Raw genomic sequence first — 20625 nt, forward strand, 5'->3', positions numbered from 1 at the left:
AGATGTGTTAAAAGGAAGGGACAACCTCGTTCCATGAGGAAGCAATCAAGATGTGAGAAAGGTCCAAGAACTAAACGGTCTTCCAATAAAAAAGAAGGTGCATCTTTTCAAAACTCAGTAACTTTAGCAACATCTATCATCCTACCACCAAATGTTAGCGTCCCACCAACTCCAAGGTTGAGCATGGACCATGATGCAGACATTAACATTCCCATTCGAGACATTCAATCATCACAACAGGTTAGTGTGAATTATTTTTCAGTATCATTGAGTTATTTTTTATTTAATTAGACCTTATGCCAACATCTTGTTAATTGTCCAAAGATTTCATATTTGCAGATATCTAGTGTTGGAACTGTTGTATTTTTATCATTACTAACTTCTTTGGATCCTAATGTGCACAATACAAAATGGTGTACAAAAGTATGGTACAGGACAACATAACCAAGTCCTTACTACATTTACTATTTAGTAACAATTACAATGCACCTATCAGGACATATTCTCAGTAACTAGTTAACTAACTTTTTGTCGTTACTGATGCTATGTATAATGTATGAATGGATCCAACAGAGCATATTCTCAGTAACTAGTTAATTGTAGTTTTTTGTGGTTACTTATGTTATGTATAGTGTCCTAAGGAACATCCTTTTAAAAGTTTTGTTGAAAAACTAAATATTTATGTGCATAACATGGATTCTAGTTTCAATTTTTATTGCTTCATGCTTTATTATTTTAGAGTTTTATGAGCATATGATACCAAAATACATACTAATTCAAGATTTGAAATGACTAACTAGAGAAGAGAAGGGAATTATAAACGTTACTTTAATTAATTTTTTTAAAATAACAAATAAATTCAATGTAATGCTGTTACAAAAGATGCACTAATTATAAAAGCACAACATTCAATTCTCTTTAAAAAAAATTAAAGCACGACATTCAAAACCTATGCCATTTACATCTTTAATCTTATTTCATCCAAATATGTGGGACCCACATTTTATTAAACAAATTGGTTTTTTGATACGTATTGAGTGTCAAATGGACGTTAAATTATAACTCGGTGTCAACGTACCAGTACCTTCTCATAAACTGATCACATTCACAAAAAATTTAAGCATGATTATCTACTATGTGTAATTCAACTTAATATCTAAATTAATGCACAATTTCTGATGGCAAATAATAAATGTCTACAACCAAGATTATGAGAGTGTTGTAACATTCTGGCTTGATGTCCATGGACGTTTCATATTTTAGTCTCATCAAGTCGCTTTGTATTCTCTACAAGTTGTTCCTCTAGTTGGCCAAGCATGAGCCACAATTTAAAGAATGAAGGGAATTGCTTCAGACCTTCGTCTAACAATCTCCTTTCCTCTTGTTGGTGGTGGAGGTTAAGAACTCATTTTCCGGGTAGAGAGGAGTGGTGGTGTTGTTATAAAAAGGTTCACATAACTTAGGGAGCTTTTCCATTTAGATCATCATGATCATGTCCATGCTGATATCACTCGTGGAGGTTTTGAGTATGTCCATGTCCATGAGTTTGAAACTGCGAGAGACACGGAGGAATGGAAGAAATGGGAGAAGGGAGAAAAATTGGGAGCAGAGTATGGGAAGGGAGAGAGAGGAAGAAGTAGGGTTTGCACTTTGCAGAAGAGAGATAGAGAATAATATAAAAGAGCTCAGAGATTGCAGAAAGTGGTGCAGGATTATTATCTCTGTAACCGACCAATGCAGTAGGCAAACCCCCAATCAAACTTAAAAAAAAGGGAAACAAATGTTGACATCTGTTTCTGAAAACACTAAAGCGGATGTCGACATCCACAATGCACCAAAATAAAAATAAAAAAACCGAAACGGATGTCAATATTCATCTTTGAAAACTATGAAACGGATATCGACATCCACAATGCACCCAAAAAAAACGAAACGAATGTCAACATCCGTCTCTGAAAACTATGAAGCGGATGTCGACATCCGCAATGCATCTAGAAAAGCAAATTTTTTTATGAAACAAATTTTTTTATTTAAGGTGCAGGGGTGTAGTGCAGGGATACATGATTTTATTGTTTTTTCTCTTTCTTCTTTTATTGTGGATAAAACTGAAAATAATCAAAGTTTTGGGAGTACAAGAGAAACTATTGGAGGTACGAAGAGAAACCCCCTTCAATATGTAACACTGGATTTGGGAAAAGCTAACCAAATTTCTTAGTTCACTAGCATATAAAATCTGGTGGTATCAAACTGGACTTCTCAATCTAGTGGTATCAAACTGGATTTGTAAGTCCGGTATATCCCTTGTTAAACTTGCATCCCCTACAATCCCAACAGCCACAAAACCTAGTTAAAGTCAAAAGGATATGTTTGTATTTTAAAACAATTGGGGTGCAGGAAGGAAGCAATGGGTGCAGCCCAAATTAGTTTTTGGACGAATAGATCATTGAAGACCAGGGCAGCCCATATGAAATTGAAAGAAAAAAAAAGAAAAGGTGAGAAAAAGGGAAGGCTTAAAAGCCCATTGACATAATCTTTTATTTAAGTTGTTCAAGGTTCGAAATTCAATGATATTACTTTAAATATGAAATAATAAATAAATACTTATTTTATATTCTTTTAATATTCTCGATGACATTAGCAATTGATTTCAACGAAGAATAATTTATATTAATACTATGATTACAAAAGTATAATAAGGTGTTGAGAACAATATTGTAGTGAATGATAACCACGACGTAAATAAATAATTAAATCAAATACATATTTTGATCAGAATATTACTTAAAAAATTAAACTAATTTAACTCAATGAAAAAACTACAACTTTTATGGAATTGAAGAACTATTATTTATTTAAATCGTTTCAATTTAATAGAATAAAAACCTTCACCATTCATCATAAACTATGTATTTTCGTTGTGATGTTTTACATGTCTACAATAATGTTCTTATTTATTATCCAATATTAATTATAATAATTTATTCTAGACATGCGTAGGTTAAAACAATTACTTCAAATGGGAGTATGTTTAGAGGATATTCTTCAACAATAATAACTTTAGGAGTTTTTCTTCTGCTCTTATAAAAACAATGTTTATGATTTTTGTTCTTAACCTCTTATATCTACCTTCATATGTATTTCTAAGTTAAGTTTCAATAATTTCAAAAATATTATCAAATAAACTCATTATATAAGTTGTGATCTTAAACTTTAAACTTCATACATACTGTTTCGGGGTGTAGGGACCAAGAGTCTATTACGAGAACCTCTTCCCTTCACGTTGTCTTTCTCCTCTTCCACAACTTCAACGAAATCCTCTCCTTGGCTCGATCGGTTGGTCTGACGATCGGGGTACCTGTCTAAAGTACTCCGATGCTTAAGTTAGAAAGGGGGACCGGTCGGTATATCGGAAATCAGTTGTAATAAATGCGTAATTAAATGGCCTTACCAACCTACCTTTGGGCTCTATTTATAGCTTTCGACATGGGCCTGTAATTAGGGATTCTTAATCACGGCCCAATAGAACCTTAATGAAGATTAGTGACCCGTTTAACCGATAATTAATAACTTAAGTAATATGACCGTGCGACCGATGGTTGCCTGGTTGGGTTGATGGCGTTGACAAGCTATTGATGTGTTTGGCCGATAGACCGTCACTGGTGTCCTAACGATGAACCGATTGGCACTAAAGGTCAGGAGGTTCGTCGCTGCTGTTTTACCGATGAACCGATGGGCCCTTGAGGTCAGGAGGTTCGTCGCTGCTGTTTTACCGATGGCCCGATGGGCATCAGTATGGTTAAGTCGTGATTTTGCATGTTTAACCGTTTGACCGATGGTGTGCAGCTTTCCGTTTGACCGCTGGTCCTTTAATTTTGTGGCACGATTGTTCGTTTACCAGTGAGACCGATGATACCCTGAGGGGTTAGTATGCCGACTGACCGATTGGGCATATGTTTCGGGGTGTAGGGACCAAGAGTCTATTACGAGAACCTCTTCCCTTCACGTTGTCTTTCTCCTCTTCCACAACTTCAACGAAATCCTCTCCTTGGCTCGATCGGTTGGTCTGACGATCGGGGTACCTGTCTAAAGTACTCCGATGCTTAAGTTAGAAAGGGGGACCGGTCGGTATATCGGAAATCAGTTGTAATAAATGCGTAATTAAATGGCCTTACCAACCTACCTTTGGGCTCTATTTATAGCTTTCGACATGGGCCTGTAATTAGGGATTCTTAATCACGGCCCAATAGAACCTTAATGAAGATTAGTGACCCGTTTAACCGATAATTAATAACTTAAGTAATATGACCGTGCGACCGATGGTTGCCTGGTTGGGTTGATGGCGTTGACAAGCTATTGATGTGTTTGGCCGATAGACCGTCACTGGTGTCCTAACGATGAACCGATTGGCACTAAAGGTCAGGAGGTCCATCGCTGTTGTTTACCGATGGACCGACGGGCCCTTGAGGTCAGGAGGTTCGTCGCTGCTGTTTTACCGATGAACCGATGGGCCCTTGAGGTCAGGAGGTTCGTCGCTGCTGTTTTACCGATGGCCCGATGGGCATCAGTATGGTTAAGTCGTGATTTTGCATGTTTAACCGTTTGACCGATGGTGTGCAGCTTTCCGTTTGACCGCTGGTCCTTTAATTTTGTGGCACGATTGTTCGTTTACCAGTGAGACCGATGATACCCTGAGGGGTTAGTATGCCGACTGACCGATTGGGCATACTGTACACATACATTTAAAAATACTTATTTATTAAAAAAGGTGTTATATGAAACAAAAATGTACTGTATGCCTTGCACATACATTAGTTTTTTCTAAAATTCAAAAATAATATTGATTGCAACACTGCCTTTAAATTAAAACAAAATCTTTATTTTAAATAATTAAATCAATTGATTAAGTAGATAATGTTATTAAAAATTATTGAGATGTTGATTAAAAACTTAAAAGTTCGACTCTCGTTTTTATATAAAAAAAATTACCACTTACATATGTGAAGTTCATAATATTTTTATTCACTAATTCTTAAATTAACATTTAAAAAAACATTTAATTAATATTTTTAATTAACTATATTTTAATTTTTGTGAAAAAGAGTACATTTTTTTTGTGACATCCCAAATAATTGGATAACCTCAAATAAAAAAACGTTGCGTACATAAATTTTCAAAGAGTATGGAGTTGGGGATATGAAGGTCTACAGTATACCAAACATATCCATACAAAAAAGAGATACCACATTGCCTAAAACAAAGTACAATAGTTCAAGAGTAACACAAGGTCTTGTCCAAAACAAGAGAATCATAAACTAATAAAACTCCTTCAGTTGTGGACTCCATAGTGAGCCCTAAACCCATCCATAACCATCAAGTTGTAGCATCCCTATTGTCATTACCACTACCAAGGGTTCTCACATCTGCTCACATCAATAAGATTGATGATCACCGCAAAGGAGAAAAATCACACACAAACATACAAGCAAGTAGAAGGATAAGCTAGAGTAAAAGATTCTTTTAATTGACAATTAAACATGCGATTCAAAAGTCAAGCGTATATATCAGTCATCCAAACATGTGATAGCAAAACATTTAAGACTCTGAGACTAGACTATCCGCATACGTATGATGAGGCACCACCACGAGACCTTCGTGGGATTACGTCCTAGTAGTGAGGCACCACCACGAGGCCTTCATGGAATTACGTCCTTACATGAGGCACCACCACGAGGCCTTCGTGGAATTACGTCCTGACCTTGAGGCACCACCACGAAACCTTCGTGGAATTACGTCCTTACATGAGGCACCACCATGAACTCTCACACGAGGTCCATGGGATTACGTCCATTAGATGAGGCACCACCATGAGCTACCACTACAAGAGTCATGGAATTACGTCCTACTCATTCCATGTACATGTTTCACCAGCCAATCATGAAGTTCCCATACCAATATCATGTCAATATATATACATAAACAACCAACCATACAACTCATACTTCCCAAATCATACACAATATAGCAACACCTCGTTCTCATCTTAACTTCATATAGTAATCATGGCATCATCCATCAACTTTTATAGTAAAGCACTTAAGTCAAGCGAGCAAGCGACCACATCAGGGAACCATTCATACTATAGCATAAAACATGCCCTAGTCTCACTCAGGCTAGAAGACCTCGCTCAGGCGAGGGAGGTCCTCTCGCTCAAGCGAGCCCCTTCTCACCTAGGCGAAGGCTCGAGCAGTGGAATAGTGGCTTATGCGACTTCTCGCTCAGGCAAGACCTCGCCTGAGCGAGATTACACCTCGCTCAAAATGAAGACTAGTCGCTTGAGCGAAGTTCAAGCAGAAGATCCTGGGAAAACCTCTGTTAGTCTCGCCTAGGCGAGACATGCTCGCTTGGGCAAGGAAACTAGTTCTCACCACTATTCACTCGTGCAAAACGCAGAAACAACACCAAAAATCACATTTTAACCAATACCAAGCAATCAAACCGTGAGCACACCTCAAGAATATGACTTAAACTCAGAAAACTTATGAAAAACATAAATAATCGTAAACCCTAGCTTCCCTTACCTAGAATAAGGCTATCAAAGACTCGTACATCCAACCAGTTGGACACAGTAGCTCTAGGAGCAGATTTGTGAGCTGGAATAAAGTGAAACGGAGAGAAAACAAGGTTATCATGACGAATCTTTGTTGGCTCACGAAAACAAGCTGGGAAAGAACGAAGATGAGCTAAAAGAACTTACGTGGAATAGTGGAATAGGAAAAAGGTCGAGTAGCTAGCTTGAGGATGAGGGAAGTCAAAACCCTAGCAGAACTCTGTAACGAAGAGAGAGTGTTTGAGAGTGAGCTGTTTGCCAAGTAGAAACAGAATGGGAGCTGAAAGAACAGCTTAGAGTCCTGAAGCCTCCAAGTGGACTGATCTTAGGCCCACTAAAAGGCTAAGCCTTAAACCTTTAAGGCAGTAAGAAAAAGGGACTTTACATTTTTCACTTAAATAATTATAATTTTATAGATAATATCACATTTATTGTCATAAATTCTAGACCACTTATTTAGAATATTCAATTAATATAGTATGAGTTATTTTTTTTCTTTTTCTAAATTATCATAAAAAATTATGTTTTGTCCATAAATTAAATTATGAATCATTTTGTCCAAATTTTATAAAAGTCTTGTAAAATATTTTTCTTAACAAATGACATAATGTTTCTAATGTGATAAATAAGGTTTCACATTAATATAATTCTTACTTGTTAAAAACATAATTTATAAAAAAAATATTTTATTTATATTTTATTTATGACACAGTAAATAAGAGATCTAACATTTACTTTCAATTTTGAAAGGTAAATCTTTTCTCAAGACTAACATCAAACTCAGTCATGATACAAGAATTAAACATATGTAAATAATTTAATTTCATAATACCCTATAATATATAGTGATTTAAAAAAATTAGAACAAAGACCTATTACTTAATAGCGTGATGGAAACAAATATATGGTAAAAGTAAGGCTTAATTAGTGATTTAGACATCTAATTTGTTGATTTAGTTTATTTTAGTCCTCTTATTATTTTTGAATTTAATTTGGTCTCCAATTATTTAAAAGAGATTCAATTTAGTATTTTCTGTTAAGTTAGCGTTAATATCGTGTTCGTACATGTCACAAGTCATTCTTAAAATGTTTTTAACTTTTTAAATTTTTTAGAAAAAACATAACTATTCATGAAATTTTCAATTTTTATTTTATTTTTTAATTTTTCTAATTAAAAAAACTATCACGTGTCACGTCAGGACCGTATCATGTGTCAACATATCACTGATTATTTTCAATTTAGTCTCTCTATTTAAAATTTTGATTCAATTTAGTCTCTTTATTATTTTAGATGATCAAATTTTGTTCTTCCCCATTTAAGACCAAATTAGTAATTAAATTTAATTATAACTTATATATTAACATTAAAATAGTTTTTATTGTTTATACGTTAAATCATTCCCTAAGTAATTACATTATTTTATTTCTTACATTTTTCACTTGTAATTTCTAAAAGTTTTGAAATTTTTTACATTTGTAAAAAATAAAATAATTTGAATATTTAGGTGGAGTAATTTGATATATAAATTCTAAAAAGTTATTTTAACATGTATATATAAGTTGTAATTAAGCTTAATTATTAATTTGGTATCAAATTATAAAGGAAAAAATTGAATTGTTTTAAAAAATAGAAGACTCAATTGAATCAATATCGTAAACAAAGGGACTAATTTGAAATCAATCATTGTTATGTTGACATGTGACACAACATAGACCTGACATATGGCAGTTTATGTTATTTTAAAAAAATTATAAAATAACTATAAAATTATAAAAATTAAAAATTTGAAAATTTCACAAATTAACACGTGGTACAAATATGACCTAACATGTGGAAGTTTATGTTTTTTTCTTTAAATTTAAAGAAATTAAAAAAAATGAAAATTTTACAAGATGACATGTGACATGTACGAGACATGATAGGACTGTTAACGGGGCAGGTAGGGTATGAGTAGTACCTCCTTGTATCCTATCCACTGGATAAATATCCACCTTGTACCCATCAGCATATACATGCGGGTATCAGTTATGCAAGTACTCATAATTTTTTTAATATTCACATATATTCACGGATACCCGTGGGTATTTACCAAAAAAAAATTAAAATATTTTACAACATATTTTAACCATAAATTCACATAAAATACAATAGATAACATTCATAAATTTTAAACAAAGTCCAAATAATCCATTTAAATGATGATGAATGATAATTTACAAATAAATGAAGATCGTTTAAAACCAATTAATAAAAAACAACTCATTCAAAATTAATTTGTTAATATTTTAATTATTTTTTTATTTTTTTATTTAAATTAGATTATAGTAGGTACGTACGAGTATCCACGGGTACGAATATTATGATATCCATATCCGTCCCGTTAACATGTGGATAGTCGTACCCGTTACCCACAAATATCCATTTACAATATCTATTTCCTACCTATTGCAGATTTTGTCCATAGATACTCATAAGTACAAATTCTTTTAAAATCCTTAGTCACACGTTAATGTCAAGTTACCATAAATCATCAAACTAAATATTTTTAAAAAACTAAAAAACCAAATTAAACTTAAAAGTAATAAGAAGATGAAAATAAACCGAAATAATAGAACTAAATGACTAATTACGCTTAAAAGTAACAAAGGAAATGATGGGAGGAGAGTAGTAGTGTTGCACAGCTAGACAGAGAAAGAGTTGAAGACGAGGCAGACAGCAGAAAGATCCGTTGCAGCGGTTAGGAGTTGTGAATGTTCCAAAAAGCAGAGTCAGTCGCAGCTTCTGGTTGTTGCAGTGAGTGCCTTTTATTTATAACCACATCATCACCATTCGCTGGCTCTCACCACCACTCTATAATTTTTTATAAATTAGAATCATCTTGCTTATAGAAGAAAAGATAAATTTTCAAGAACAATAAATTATCAATTCCTTCATTAAAGTATCACGTTTTCTTGCTTAAATATTTAATAAGAAGAAAAATAGAAATCGGTTTATTCATTTTTGTGTAAGTCTTTTTCTCTAAATTTTAAGTTGTGAAGCAACTTCTTGTCCAATTTAGTTTAAAGTATTAAAGTAAATAAAAGAAAACGTTTAATATTTTGGCAAATTCATTGTACTACTCCTTGAGATATTCACATAATTAATCTCTCCCATCACTTAAATTGTTTAAAAGTCAATTAACCATCATGTTCGCATTTCAATAATTTTTAGGGTTTTTCAATTGCTTCACCGTAAAATTTAAGGTGTTCACTATTATTATAAAGACTTTTCTTGAAAAAGATTACATGTTATGTTATGATGTTAGTTATCAACAAATTTCACAAAAGACAATAAAACATTAATTATTTCAATTTTAAATATTGTCTGAACTTGAAAATGGGACATATTAAGTGTGACGTCCCATTTTAAAAGATATATCCAATAAACAAAACGTCGCACAGTTATAATATTTTAAGAACAACGTGAACAAAAGAAACCAGTGTTAAAGAGTGTACTTTAACAGTCATCCAAGGGAGTACTTAGAGAGAGAATTTAGGGCATACAACCATGCCATAAACAAAACAATTCTAAGGTTTAGAAGTCATGCAAAACGAATGCCCTAGGAGCATGGAATCACAAGGCGCTAGGGCCATAGAACATCTTCAAAAACCACAACAACGGGCCCACTAGGCTGCACCGCTACCACCATCAGGCCTACCTCCAGAAGTATTCCCATCTGCTCCCACCAATGGTGATCATCGCAAAAGAGAACATACAAGAAAGCAAACACAAACATGCAAGGGTAAGCTAGTGTAACTTGAAACTTAGCATATTGTAAAATTAATAAGTGCATACACATTCGTAGGCATACAGCACAGAAATACATACATCAGGTTATGGCAGACAAGCAAGACACTATGACTCAATTATCCGGATACATATATTAAGATCGGATTCACCGGATGCCTGCACTCGTGGTGGCCTCTACTGCTCTGCAGAGCCATTGCCAATGGGTTTCACCCTACCACTCACGAGGTTAGCCTTCAAACATCAGAGGCCATTATCCTGCCAAAGACTAGGGCCTCCCGCTACTCTCACCACTTGGGTCAGTTTGCTCTACTTGAGACTCACTGACCCTTTAGAGTTTCGGGATGCGATCCTTACTTGAATCCTTATCTTAATATATACACTACACGCCACCATAAAGTCTCCCCACGAGACTCATGGAATTACGCCTATCACCATCATAATCATATTTCTCATACCACAACCACCACGTTGATCTCATACATACAATCCTCATGTTAAAACATCACAAAACCACAACTCCATGATCAATCTCATACCAAGCATGCCAGTTTCATTCATAAGAACCCACATATACCCAATTATATTCACGCACATCATATTTAGAAAAGGATAGTTTGAATGGTACATGCAACAAGTCACTCAAACAGCCAAGGAAACACAGCATCCCCTCGCATACTCGCTCAGGCGAGATGCTGACCCTCCTGACGCAGCATATTCTCGCCTAAGCGAGATGAGATACAGGGGCCTTCACGTACTCTCGCTCAGGCGAGACGCGCAACGTGGTTTTTCCACGATTTCTCGCTCAGGCGAGATGCGCAACGTGGCAGCTTCACGATATCTCGCTCAGGCGAGGCCTTCTCGCCTGAGCGAGACTATGCGTCGCTCAAGACGAAAAAGGGTCGCCTGGGCGAGCTCTCGTGGCAGGGAGTACTCTGGTACTCTCGCCTAGGCGAGACAAGCTCGCTTGGGCGAAAATAGCAGCGTTCACCACTGTCAACCCACACGCAATGGCGGAAACCGCCCAGATCCACATCCAAACACGCATGCAACTCCATTTTTCTCAATAAAACACATCATACATGCATATAAACACGAAAGCGACCAAAAACAGCCAAGGACTACTCAAGACAGATGGATCTAGCTTCCCTTACCTTTGTTTGGGTATCAAAAGCGAGCAGACTCTAACTGTGAAGCACAGCAGCTCCAAGAACTAAGATCACGAGCTGAAACTGGAAAGGAGGACAAAACAAGGTTAAGAGTCTTAACTCTAACTTGGTCCACGCGTTTTAAAGCAAAGAGAGGGGGAGAAGGAGTGGACCAGGAGCTCTAAAGCTCCACTTACCTGGAACAAGAGGGAGTTTTGGTAGCTTGGAGACGTGTGGATGGCGTGCCCTAAGCAGAGGACAAAGCAGCAGAGAGGACTGTATTTCTGATACAAAGAAAGTTGAGAAATGAGCAGAGTGAAGAGCTTGTGGTAGGGTGGGGTGCCCTTCTGTAGGGCAGGGCCTTGGGCCTCCGAAAAGGCCAGGCCCAACACTGAAAACTCTAAAGAAAAATGGGGCTTACAATATCTCCCCAACAACAAAAATTTTTCGTCCTCGAAAAATTAGACTTACCAGAACAGATGTGGGTATGAACTCCTCATGTCCTCCTCTAGCTCCCAAGTTGCGTCACCTGTCCTCCTGTCCCAGATGACCTTCACTAAACTGGTGGCTCTTCCCTTCTGCTCTTTAACTTGGCGATCCTCTATAGCCACGGGTTGTACCACTGCCTGGAGATTTTCCCTGACTTCCACATCCTCAGCCTCTAAGACATGCGATGGATCAAAGACATACTTCCGTAGCTGTGAAACATGAAAGACTGGATGTAGATTAGCCAACTGGGGTGGTAATGCTATCTCATAAGCTACGGGCCCTATCCTCCTCAAGATCTGATACGGACCCAAGAACTTAGGTGACAACTTCCTTGAGCGGATAGCCCTTCCCACACCAGTGGTTCGGGTCACCCTCAAGAATACATGCTCCCCAGCCTCAAACTCCAGGGGTCTTCTCCTCCTGTCAGCATATGCCTTTTGCCGACTCTGGGATGCTTGCAATCTGTCTCTCACTAACTGCACCTTCTCTGTGGTCTGTTGCAACAGCTCAGGTCCTACCAAAACTGACTCACCGTCCTGGTACCAACACAAGGGAGTCCTACACCTCCTCCCATACAAAGCCTCATAAGGTGCCATCCCTATACTCGCTTGGTAGCTGTTGTTGTAGGTAAACTCCACCAGCGGTAACACCTCGTCCCAACTGCCAAGATGATCCAAGATACACGTCCTCAACAAGTCCTCCAGGGACTGAATCACCCTCTCTGACTGGCCATCCGTCTGAGGATGATAAGCAGAACTCATTCTCAATCTGCTACCCATAGCCTCCTGTAGTGCCTGCCAGAACCTGGAAGTGAACCGAGGGTCTCTGTCAGACACTATGCTACTAGGCACTCCATGAAGTCTCACTATCTCTCGGATGTAGAGCTGAGCCAACTTGGTCATAGACATCCTGAGATTCACAGCCAAGAAGTGAGCACTCTTCGTTAGCCGATCCACCACCACCCATATAGCATCATGTCCTCTCACGGTGCGAGGCAAGTGGGTAACAAAATCCATAGCTATGCTATCCCACTTCCACACCGGAATATCCAAGGGTTGAAGCGTTCCACCGGGTTTCTGATGCTCCACCTTCGCCTTTTGACACGTCAAACAGGCCGATACAAACTGTGCAACCTCCTTTTTCATGCCCTGCCACCAAAAGTTCTCCTTGAGGTCTTGGTACATCTTAGTCATGCCAGGGTGCAGACTAAGACGACTCTTGTGTCCCTCCTCAAGGATTAACTTCCTCAACTCTGCATCTTCTGGCACACAAACCCTGCCTCGGAATCTCAACACACCATCACTGCCCAAGGCAAACTCCTCGGCCTGATCCGTCCCCAGTAACTCTTTTACCTTCTGTAGACTAACATCCGTTGCTTGTCTCTCCCTGATTAAGCCCAAGAAGTCACTAGATATAACCAAGGTGCTACACCTAATGAATTCCGGCTCCAACTCAAACTGTAGCTTCATGTCTCTAAAGCTCTCTAGCAACTCCATCTCTTTTATCATCAAGTGTGCCACATGCACTGTCTTCCTACTCAATGCGTCTGCCACCACATTTGCTTTCCCTGGATGGTAGAGAAGTTCGAAGTCATAGTCCTTCAAAAACTCTATCCACCGCCTCTGCCTCATATTCAACTCTTTCTGATCGAAGAGATACTTCAGGCTCTTGTGGTCACTAAACACACGGAACTGTGCACCATACAAGTAGTGCCTCCATATCTTCAAAGCAAAAACCACCGCTGCTAACTCTAGGTCATGAGTGGGGTAGTTCTTCTCATGAACCTTCAACTGCCTTGAAGCATAAGCCACCACCTTCCTCTCCTGCATCAAGACACACCCAAGGCCCTGATGAGAGGCATCACAATAAACCTCAAAGGGTTTACTCACATCTGGGATTACCAACACTGGAGCACTCGTCAACCTCTGCTTAAGCTCCCTGAAGCTCTCTTCGCACCTATCAGTCCATGCAAACGGCTGATCTTTCCTGGTTAGTTGTGTCAGGGGTGCCACTATCTTGGAGAACCCCTCTATAAATCTCCTGTAGTAGCCAGCCAAACCCACGAAGCTCCGAATCTCAGTCACCGTCTTAGGACATTCCCACTGTATCACGGCCTCTACCTTAGCTGGATCCACAGCTATTCCCTGAGCTGATATAATGTGCCCCAAGAATTGTACCTCTCTCATCCAGAAGTCACACTTGGACAACTTGGCAAACAGTTGCTTCTCCCTCAAGATGCTAAGCACTATCCTCAGATGCTCAGCATGTTCCTCATGCGTCCTGGAGTAGATGAGAATGTCGTCTATGAAGACCACGACAAACTTATCTAGAAACGGACGGAAGATCCGGTTCATGTAGTCCATGAACAAAGCTGGAGCATTAGTCACACCGAATGGCATAACCACATACTCATAGTGCCCATATCTGGATCTGAAAGCAGTCTTCTCAACATCTTCTGCCTTCACCAGAATCTGATGATAACCTGACCGGAGATCAATCTTGGAGAACACAGACGCCCCATGTAGCTGATCCATCAAATCGTCTATCCTCGGCAAGGGGTACTTGTTCTTAATAGTCAGCTTGTTCAGCTGCCTATAATCCACACACAACCTCGAGCCGCCATCCTTCTTCTTTACCAACAAAACAGGCGCTCCCCACGGCGAAGCACTCGGCCGTATAAACTGTTTCTCAAGCAGTTCCTCTATCTGCTTCTTCAACTCCACCAACTCTGCTGGCGCCATGCGGTAAGGAGCTATCGACACCGGACCGGCTCCTGGTACCAAGTCTATGGAGAACTCAACTTCTCTCCTAGGGGGTAAACCCGGTACCTCTTCAGGGAACACATCCTCAAATTCCCTGACCACTGGTATCTCTGTTATCCTTTTCTCCTTCTCAACTTCCATTCTGGCAAAGACCATAAAGCACTGTGCACCGTCCCGGATTTCCTTCATAACCTCATTAGAAGACAACAACCCAGGCTCCCCTGAGTTTGAGAACAACAACTTCTTCTCCCGACAGTCGATGAGAACGTGATTGGCAGAGAGCCAATCCATTCCCAAGATCACATCTAACCCTTGCAGAGGGAGGCATATAAGATTGACTTTGTATACACGCCCCTCTACCTCAACTGGACATCTAGAACACACTGAAGAAGTCCTAACCAACCCAGATGCCGGAGTCGATACCACTAGATCAAACTGTAGCTCACACACCGGCAGACCCAACTCCCGCACACAAGACTCTGACACAAATGAGTGTGTCGCTCCAGAATCAAAAAGCACGCAACATGATTTACCAGTTATCACACAACAACCAATAACTAGGTTACCTGAACCTGCCGCCTCCGACCCAGTCATAGCAAAAACTCGGCCCGTAGCCTGAGGCCTGCTGCCTCCTCTCCTCTGCTGAGTCTGACTAGAAGTCTGGCTCGGAGTATGTGGTGAAGGTCGTGCTACTGCCCTCCTCAGAGTAGGACAATCCCTACCAAAGTGGCCCTCTCTGCCACAATGGTTGCACCTGCGGAACCCGGATAGCTGTGGGCAGAAACTCTTCACATGCGGTCCTCCGCAATGGTGGCACTGGATCCTGCTGGGTGGGGAAGAAAAACCTCTAGACCCCTGTGACTGTGGGTGAGGTCTAGCATAGGGCTTCCTCTTCTCTTCGACTCGTGGCCTGGACCCAGATGGTCCGCTAACTCTCTGCTGTGGCTGCTGCTGAGCCTCCACTTCCACCTTCATACGTTCCATGACCCTGGCCTTTTCCACTAAGGCCGCAAAGTCCTTGATGGACAGTGGAGCTACCATCAGGCGGATGTCTCCTCTGAGACCATTCTCAAATTTTCTGCATCGCCACTCTTCATCTAGTGGCATGGTGTAGAAGCGTCCAAGGTGCTTGAACTGTTCGGCATACTCGGCCACAGACTTGTTTCCCTGTGTCAGCTGGAGGAATTCTACCTCCTTAGCGTACCTCACGCTATCAGGGAAGTACTCAGACAAGAACCTCTTCTTGAAGGCTCTCCATGTGATGTCCTCATGTTTCTCTTCCATCACCAGCTTCATGCTGGCCCACCAGTGCTCAGCCTCCCCAGTGAGCATGTAAACAGTGAAAGCAAGCCTGCTTTCATCGGGGCACCTCTTGGCATCGAAGATGCGTTCCATGTCCTTCATCCACTGGTCCGCCTGGTCGGGACTCTTCTTGCCGTCAAACTTGGCAGGTTGGTGCTTCAAGAAGTCTTCCAAACTCCATTCAGGGGGTGGAGGTTGGGGATGAGGACCATGCACCTGAGCACCAGCAGCATTCTCCCCTAACTGACGGAGAGCATCCACATGCTGCCTCTGTGCATCCTCAGCAGCCTGCCTAGCAGCCTCCATCTGCTGCATCATGAAGTTCTGCTGCTCAAGAGAGGCTTCCTGGCGCTGCATCGCCGCCTCATGCTGTTGCATCATAGCATTACTCTGTTGCGTCAAGGCTGCAGCCATAGCCTCAATCGCCCTAGCTAGGTCTTGTCCGTCGCCCTGAGAAGATTGAGGAGGAGCTACACGAGGAGGTGCCATATCACTGGACACACAGAAAGCACCATTAGAATTCGATTCGATTGGAAACTCATCTAAACATGACAAGAAAGACACAACGAAAGCTAAGCAAACACATAGCCCACAGACACTCAGGAACGAAGGCTCTGATACCATAAAAGTGTGACGTCCCATTTTAAAAGATATATCCAATAAACAAAACGTCGCACAGTTATAATATTTTAAGAACAACGTGAACAAAAGAAACCAGTGTTAAAGAGTGTACTTTAACAATCATCCAAGGGAGTACTTAGAGAGAGAATTTAGGGCATACAACCATGCCATAAACAAAACAATTCTAAGGTTTAGAAGTCATGCAAAACGAATGCCCTAGGAGCATGGAATCACAAGGCGCTAGGGCCATAGAACATCTTCAAAAACCACAACAACGGGCCCACTAGGCTGCACCGCTACCACCATCAGGCCTACCTCCAGAAGTATTCCCATCTGCTCCCACCAATGGTGATCATCGCAAAAGAGAACATACAAGAAAGCAAACACAAACATGCAAGGGTAAGCTAGTGTAACTTGAAACTTAGCATATTGTAAAATTAATAAGTGCATACACATTCGTAGGCATACAGCACAGAAATACATACATCAGGTTATGGCAGACAAGCAAGACACTATGACTCAATTATCCGGATACATATATTAAGATCGGATTCACCGGATGCCTGCACTCGTGGTGGCCTCTACTGCTCTGCAGAGCCATTGCCAATGGGTTTCACCCTACCACTCACGAGGTTAGCCTTCAAACATCAGAGGCCATTATCCTGCCAAAGACTAGGGCCTCCCGCTACTCTCACCACTTGGGTCAGTTTGCTCTACTTGAGACTCACTGACCCTTTAGAGTTTCGGGATGCGATCCTTACTTGAATCCTTATCTTAATATATACACTACACGCCACCATAAAGTCTCCCCACGAGACTCATGGAATTACGCCTATCACCATCATAATCATATTTCTCATACCACAACCACCACGTTGATCTCATACATACAATCCTCATGTTAAAACATCACAAAACCACAACTCCATGATCAATCTCATACCAAGCATGCCAGTTTCATTCATAAGAACCCACATATACCCAATTATATTCACGCACATCATATTTAGAAAAGGATAGTTTGAATGGTACATGCAACAAGTCACTCAAACAGCCAAGGAAACACAGCATCCCCTCGCATACTCGCTCAGGCGAGATGCTGACCCTCCTGACGCAGCATATTCTCGCCTAAGCGAGATGAGATACAGGGGCCTTCACGTACTCTCGCTCAGGCGAGACGCGCAACGTGGTTTTTCCACGATTTCTCGCTCAGGCGAGATGCGCAACGTGGCAGCTTCACGATATCTCGCTCAGGCGAGGCCTTCTCGCCTGAGCGAGACTATGCGTCGCTCAAGACGAAAAAGGGTCGCCTGGGCGAGCTCTCGTGGCAGGGAGTACTCTGGTACTCTCGCCTAGGCGAGACAAGCTCGCTTGGGCGAAAATAGCAGCGTTCACCACTGTCAACCCACACGCAATGGCGGAAACCGCCCAGATCCACATCCAAACACGCATGCAACTCCATTTTTCTCAATAAAACACATCATACATGCATATAAACACGAAAGCGACCAAAAACAGCCAAGGACTACTCAAGACAGATGGATCTAGCTTCCCTTACCTTTGTTTGGGTATCAAAAGCGAGCAGACTCTAACTGTGAAGCACAGCAGCTCCAAGAACTAAGATCACGAGCTGAAACTGGAAAGGAGGACAAAACAAGGTTAAGAGTCTTAACTCTAACTTGGTCCACGCGTTTTAAAGCAAAGAGAGGGGGAGAAGGAGTGGACCAGGAGCTCTAAAGCTCCACTTACCTGGAACAAGAGGGAGTTTTGGTAGCTTGGAGACGTGTGGATGGCGTGCCCTAAGCAGAGGACAAAGCAGCAGAGAGGACTGTATTTCTGATACAAAGAAAGTTGAGAAATGAGCAGAGTGAAGAGCTTGTGGTAGGGTGGGGTGCCCTTCTGTAGGGCAGGGCCTTGGGCCTCCGAAAAGGCCAGGCCCAACACTGAAAACTCTAAAGAAAAATGGGGCTTACATTAATACCTTAAACTCGATAAAAATGACATATCAAAGTTTAAAGTATGTGTATGTGCTTCTCAACATATGCTATATCTACTTTGAAGTTAGACTGATTAATGTAAAGTGACAATTTGTGAAACATGAGTCATTTCAACTTTTGATTTTTTTTTAAATTAAATTACATAAAAAAAGTAAAAAGTAATTCAACCAATAATAAAAACATATTATGTAAATAATAGGCAAAAAATTAAAAGTAATAAAAATGTATTAAAATATAAAGTAGAAGAAAACTAAATAAAACTTAAGCTAAAAAGTTAGTTAAATAATTCGTAATTTAAAAATTAAGAATTTCTATTTTTTTTTTTAATTTTAACCAATTTTTTATCAATCAAACTTGATCGAATAGGTTACTAGCTAATTTTATTTTAAAATACAAATCATATTTTAAACTTTTTATGAAGAAACTAAACTAATTTTATCGTGTAGAAAACTTTTTTTTTTCTTATTTCTTCATCTTTTAAATATTTATATATATATATATATATATATATATATATATATATATATATATATATATATATATATATATATAAACAATGTTTTTTTTTCTCTGTCTACCAATCATTCATATTAGACCTGGTTCATCCTTCACATCTTTACTCTTGAACTTTGAAGCAGAAACAATGATCAGCATACCCAAAAACATGGGAAGAAAAAAGTTAAAGGAGAATTCCAACATATTTCGATATTATCCGGAAGCGTCCGAGAAATTAAAGGAAAAACAAAGGAACTTCTAGTATTTACCGTCACAAAATTTTCATACAGTCCGAAGGTTTTGTCCCGAAGAAGCAGGGTCGAACAGAGACGAAAAAGAAAGAAGTTTCCGCGATGAAGAGACTAAAAAGCAAGAGTTGAAGGAGGAAAAGAAAAGAATCGGAAGCGAAATTGTTTCAATTAAGTTTCCCTCTGAACAATAAAACACAGAGCGGTGGCGTCAATTCCCTAACTAAGAAGCTGGCTACAGCACTACAACTATATGTGTATGAAGAGAGAAAGAGTGAAAGAGAGAGAGAGAAATTAAGAGGCCTCAACAGGAGTGAAAGTGCAGAGCGTGTGGAAGGCGATGGTTGGTGTGGTTATGGTGGTGTTGATCGGAAGTTGATTCCTTTTGGATACGCCAGCGGAGATGGAGAAAGTCGTCGACGGAGCAGGGGAGCTTGAGGGGGCCATCGGTGTGGTAGCCGTAGACCTCGCGGGCTTTGTCGAGAAGACGCTTGAAGAGAGGGTGGTAAAGGTATGAGATGGGAATCACAAATCTCTGAGAAGAGGAACCACCTTGGTCCTCGTCTTCTAACCCCACTTGAACGGCCAAGAACCCTTTCTTCACCTTCATCTTCTTGTCTTCCTGCATGGTGAGAAAGTGAGTGAGAGAGAGAGAGAGTTAGTGAAGTGGTAAAAGCAGAGGGGGAAGGGATGATATATAGGCAGTTTGGGTATGAAGAAAATGGTATTAGGAAATTATGGAGAATGTACGATATACGGAACGAGGGTGGTGGGTGGGGCAGTGGGGAGTGGAGACTTACGTGTGATGGGGTTTGGACAGAGTGGGTAGAAGAGAGGTCAATGAGAAGAAAAGTGAGGGAATAAATAAACAGCTCTTGGGCTCAGAATGGGACACACTTCACTCACTTGAATCAATCATCAATATCAATTGGGAACTGCCCTTTCTCAATCACTTCTTCCTTTCATTACTTTATATTCTTTCTGGTTCAAATTTAACAACACAACATACAATACAATAAGCATCTCGTCATTCCTGTATTCCCTGTTTTATCTTCTTGTGAAATTTATGTTTTATTTACATTCAAAGACTTGTGTATTAAGAAAATACTAGAGTAACACCAAAATCTATATCAATATATTGTTATACTTTTGCTATCATAATAATTCAT

At 39.9% G+C, this 20625-nt stretch overlaps 1 protein-coding gene across 1 annotated transcript; it reads right to left on the bottom strand.

Moving 5' to 3' along the window:
- Positions 1–19313: 19313 nt before the first annotated feature.
- LOC114162510 (auxin-induced protein 6B-like) lies at positions 19314–20251 on the bottom strand. Its single transcript, XM_028046428.1, has one exon. The coding sequence runs from the start codon at positions 20082–20084 to the stop codon at positions 19761–19763; it is 324 nt and encodes a 107-aa protein (XP_027902229.1). The 5' UTR covers positions 20085–20251; the 3' UTR covers positions 19314–19760.
- Positions 20252–20625: the final 374 nt, after the last annotated feature.

The sequence above is a fragment of the Vigna unguiculata genome, chromosome 9 (assembly GCF_004118075.2).
Source record: "Vigna unguiculata cultivar IT97K-499-35 chromosome 9, ASM411807v1, whole genome shotgun sequence".
Classification (NCBI taxonomy): domain Eukaryota; kingdom Viridiplantae; phylum Streptophyta; class Magnoliopsida; order Fabales; family Fabaceae; genus Vigna; species Vigna unguiculata.

Coding starts and splice junctions, on each gene's coding strand:
- LOC114162510 (XM_028046428.1), bottom strand. CDS start 20,084: ATGCAGGAAGACAAGAAGATGAAGGTGAAGAAAGGGTTCTTGGCCGTT.